This window comes from Cebus imitator, unplaced genomic scaffold (assembly GCF_001604975.1).
Source record: "Cebus imitator isolate Cc_AM_T3 unplaced genomic scaffold, Cebus_imitator-1.0 Scaffold266, whole genome shotgun sequence".
NCBI classification, from domain to species: domain Eukaryota; kingdom Metazoa; phylum Chordata; class Mammalia; order Primates; family Cebidae; genus Cebus; species Cebus imitator.
In genome coordinates, this window is record NW_016107581.1 from 1,415,529 (window position 1) to 1,418,795 (window position 3,267).

At 44.8% G+C, this 3,267-nt stretch overlaps 1 protein-coding gene across 1 annotated transcript in view; it reads left to right on the plus strand.

The window, feature by feature from the left end:
• Positions 1 to 3,267, plus strand: part of ELSPBP1 (epididymal sperm binding protein 1) — a 22,058-nt gene that overhangs the window by 16,576 nt on the left and 2,215 nt on the right. Inside the window, 1 exon segment of the mRNA XM_017500600.2 lies at positions 2,636 to 2,794. Within this exon segment, the coding sequence (XP_017356089.1) occupies positions 2,636 to 2,794 (159 nt within the window).

The following is a 3,267-nucleotide window of genomic DNA, read 5'->3' on the forward strand; positions in this document are numbered from 1 at the left end:
AAACATCAGTTTTATGGTAATATAACCTTAATATCTAAGCTCCTGTTTGTCCTTAAAATGATCCAATCTCCTTAGACCCAGTTTTGATGGAGTAACAGATTAGAATTTGCATGAATCACCAAACAGATGTCCAAGAAGAGGTACCTCTTAGCTTTGGCTGCCCCACTACCTTAAGAAAGTTGTTGCTTATTTCCTTTTTATGGGTAAGTGAGAACCCAAACCACCCATGCCTGTGCAGCTTACCGTCTCCATTACTGGGTAATTAACTTTACTGGTTCACAGTCATCATCAACTTGACTGTACTGACCTAGGAAATTCTCACCTGGGAAGTCACTTTTATTATCTGTAAAATAAAGATGCTAAGGCTGGCATCACAGGGTTTTTGTAAAGATTGGAGTTCATTTTCATGCAGTATCAATGGCGGTGCCATGCCAGGTAGCTAAGAAACATGAGTTTTCTTCTGCTGTCATCTGAAATGCTAGGCAAAAAAAAAAATGGGCTTTGAGGTTAGACCTGAGTCAAAATTCTGTTGCTGGCCTTACCGGCTATATGATCTTGGGCATGTTAGATAATAAAAATAATAATAATTATAGGCTGGGCATGTTGGCTCATGCCTGTAATCCCAGCACTTTGGGAGGCTGATGCAGGTGGATCACGAGGTCGGAAGTTCAAGACCAGCCTGGCCAAGGTGGTGAAACCCTGTCTCTACTAAAAGTACAAACATTAGCCAGGCATGGCAGCGGGTGCCTGTAATCTCAGCTACTCAGGAGGCTGAGGCAGAAAATTGCTTGAACCTAGGAGGCAGAGTTTGCAGTGAGCTGAGATCGCACCACTGCACTCCAGCTTGGCGACAGAGCATGACTCCATATCAATAATCATAATCATAACGTAACGAACTTTTAGAAAGCATTTTCTGTGTGCTAGGCAGTGTTTAAAACGCATCACATGAAATAACTCATCTGTTCCATACAATAGTCTCTATCAGGTAAATCTGACTGGTAGCCCTGTTTTATACACAGAGAAATGGAGGTTAATAGAAGCAAAGGTGTGATTTGATCTCAGGAAGTCTCACCTTCAGAATTTGTGCTCTTAATCACTAGTCATTATTGCCTGTAAACCCCAACCCCGCAGTCAAATTCTAGCTCCCCGTAAAAGACCACCCCCTCAAAAAAAGCCTGCTAATTAGGCAAGACTGAGTTTATTGCTCACCCACGTAAGAGAGATTATTACTTTGATGGGCTCTTAATAATGTCTTGGGCTGGGTGCGGTGGCTCACACCTGTAATCCTAGCACTGTGGGAGGCCTACACAGGTAGATCACCTGAGGTCAGGAGTTCAAGACCAGCCTGGCCAACATGGCAAAAACCCGTCCTGTAATGAAACTATAAAAATTAGCTGGGCATGGTGGCACATGTCTGTAATCCCAGCTACTCGGGAGGCTGAGGCGGGAGAATCGCTTGAACCTGGGAGGCAGAGGTAGCACTGAGCCGAGATCTTTCCACTGCACTCCAGCCTGGGTGACAGGGACTCCATCTAAAAAAATTTAAAAATGACATCTTGCCTGGAACCAACCCAAATGCCCATCGACGATAGACTGGATAGGGAAAATGTGGCACATATACACCATGGAATATTATGCAGCCATCAAAAACGATGAGTTTGGGTCCTTTGTAGGGACATGGATGAACCTGGAAACCATCATTCTCAGCAAACTGACAGAAGAGCAGAAGATCAAACACCGCATGTTCTCACTCATAGGCGGGTGTTGAACAATGAGAACACATGGACACAGGGAGGGGAGCACTACACACTGGGGTCAGTTGTGGGGAAATAGGGGAGGGATGGTGGGGGGTGGGAAGCTGGGGAGAGATAGCAAGGGGAGAAATGTCAGATGTAGGTGATGGGGAAGAAGGCAGCAAATCACACTGCCATGTGTGTTCCTATGCAACAATTTTGCATGTTCTTCACATGTACCCCAAAACCTAAAATGCAATAAAATAAATAAATGGGGGAAAAAATGACATCTTGAAGTGGGGAGGGAAAGCTCAGGATATTGATGGGGTCTTGGGGTCTTGTCCAGGGTGGGTCTTTCCATGGGGGATGCGATTTGGATTGTAAGGATCCAAACCACAATTTGGATTTGGATCGTGGTATTTGGATAAGGATTATAATATAATGGTTAGAGTTGGTGGTTACAGCAAGGTGAAATGACCAAAGAGAGGGGTTCAAAGAGTGTGGAAGAGTAAATAGTGTTTCGACACAATCTACTGAAAAAGTTGAACAGTCTGATAATTACGCAAACAGCTTTTCTGGAGGCTTCTGGAATGAATAATAAGGCTATTTGCAACTGTGCTCTTCCTGGACAAGCATTTCCTAGCTTAGCAGAGTCAAGGTGCTGGCGACTGCAGAACCGTGAAGTCACGTTAGCGGAGTGGGTAAGGTATGCGCGACTTGGTAGTTTTGGTTCTCACTTATCCGTAACATCGAAATAATGATGTCACCCAGAAGCTGCTTGGGGAATTCAATGCTATGTCATCTTTCATGGGATAAGGCGTGGCACATAGTTTGTGTGTCATAAATGGAAGCTCTTTTCATCTCCTCTTCTTGACCTGTAACGTTTCCATGATCATTTTCAGAGTATGGGGGAAATTCTCTCAGCAAGCCCTGCATCTTCCCCTCCATCTACAGAAATAACGTGGTCTCTGATTGCATGGAGGATGAAAGCAACAAACTCTGGTGCCCGACCACGGAGAACATGGATAAGGATGGAAAGTGGAGTTTCTGTGCCGACACCAGTAATCTGGGGATGGGGAGTTGTGTGGGTGGGAGTGGATTCTTTTATTCATTTGCTCAACACACACCTGCTGAAGCCCTACTGTGAGCCAGGCACTGAGTTGGGCACTGAGGATCTGGTGATGAATCAGGCAGAGAGTTTTGGTCTCATGAATAACGTGAATGATGTGATGTGCCACTGGCTTTAAAATCCAAGAGGAAGATGCCAAGATGAAATATTCAAAATGTTAAACACCCAACCATGATTCAAATACAGAGTAAACACATGCCAAGGCTTTGAAAAAACGCTAGTGTGAGCCAGGCATGGTGTCTCACAGGTACTCGTGAGGCTGAAACAGGAGAATCACTTGAACCGTGAGGCAAAGGTTGCATTGATCTGAGATTCCAGAACTTTGGGAGGCTGAGGCAAGAGGATTGCTTGAGACCAGGAGTTCAAGACCAGCCTGGGCACATAGTGAGAACCTGTCTCAAAAAA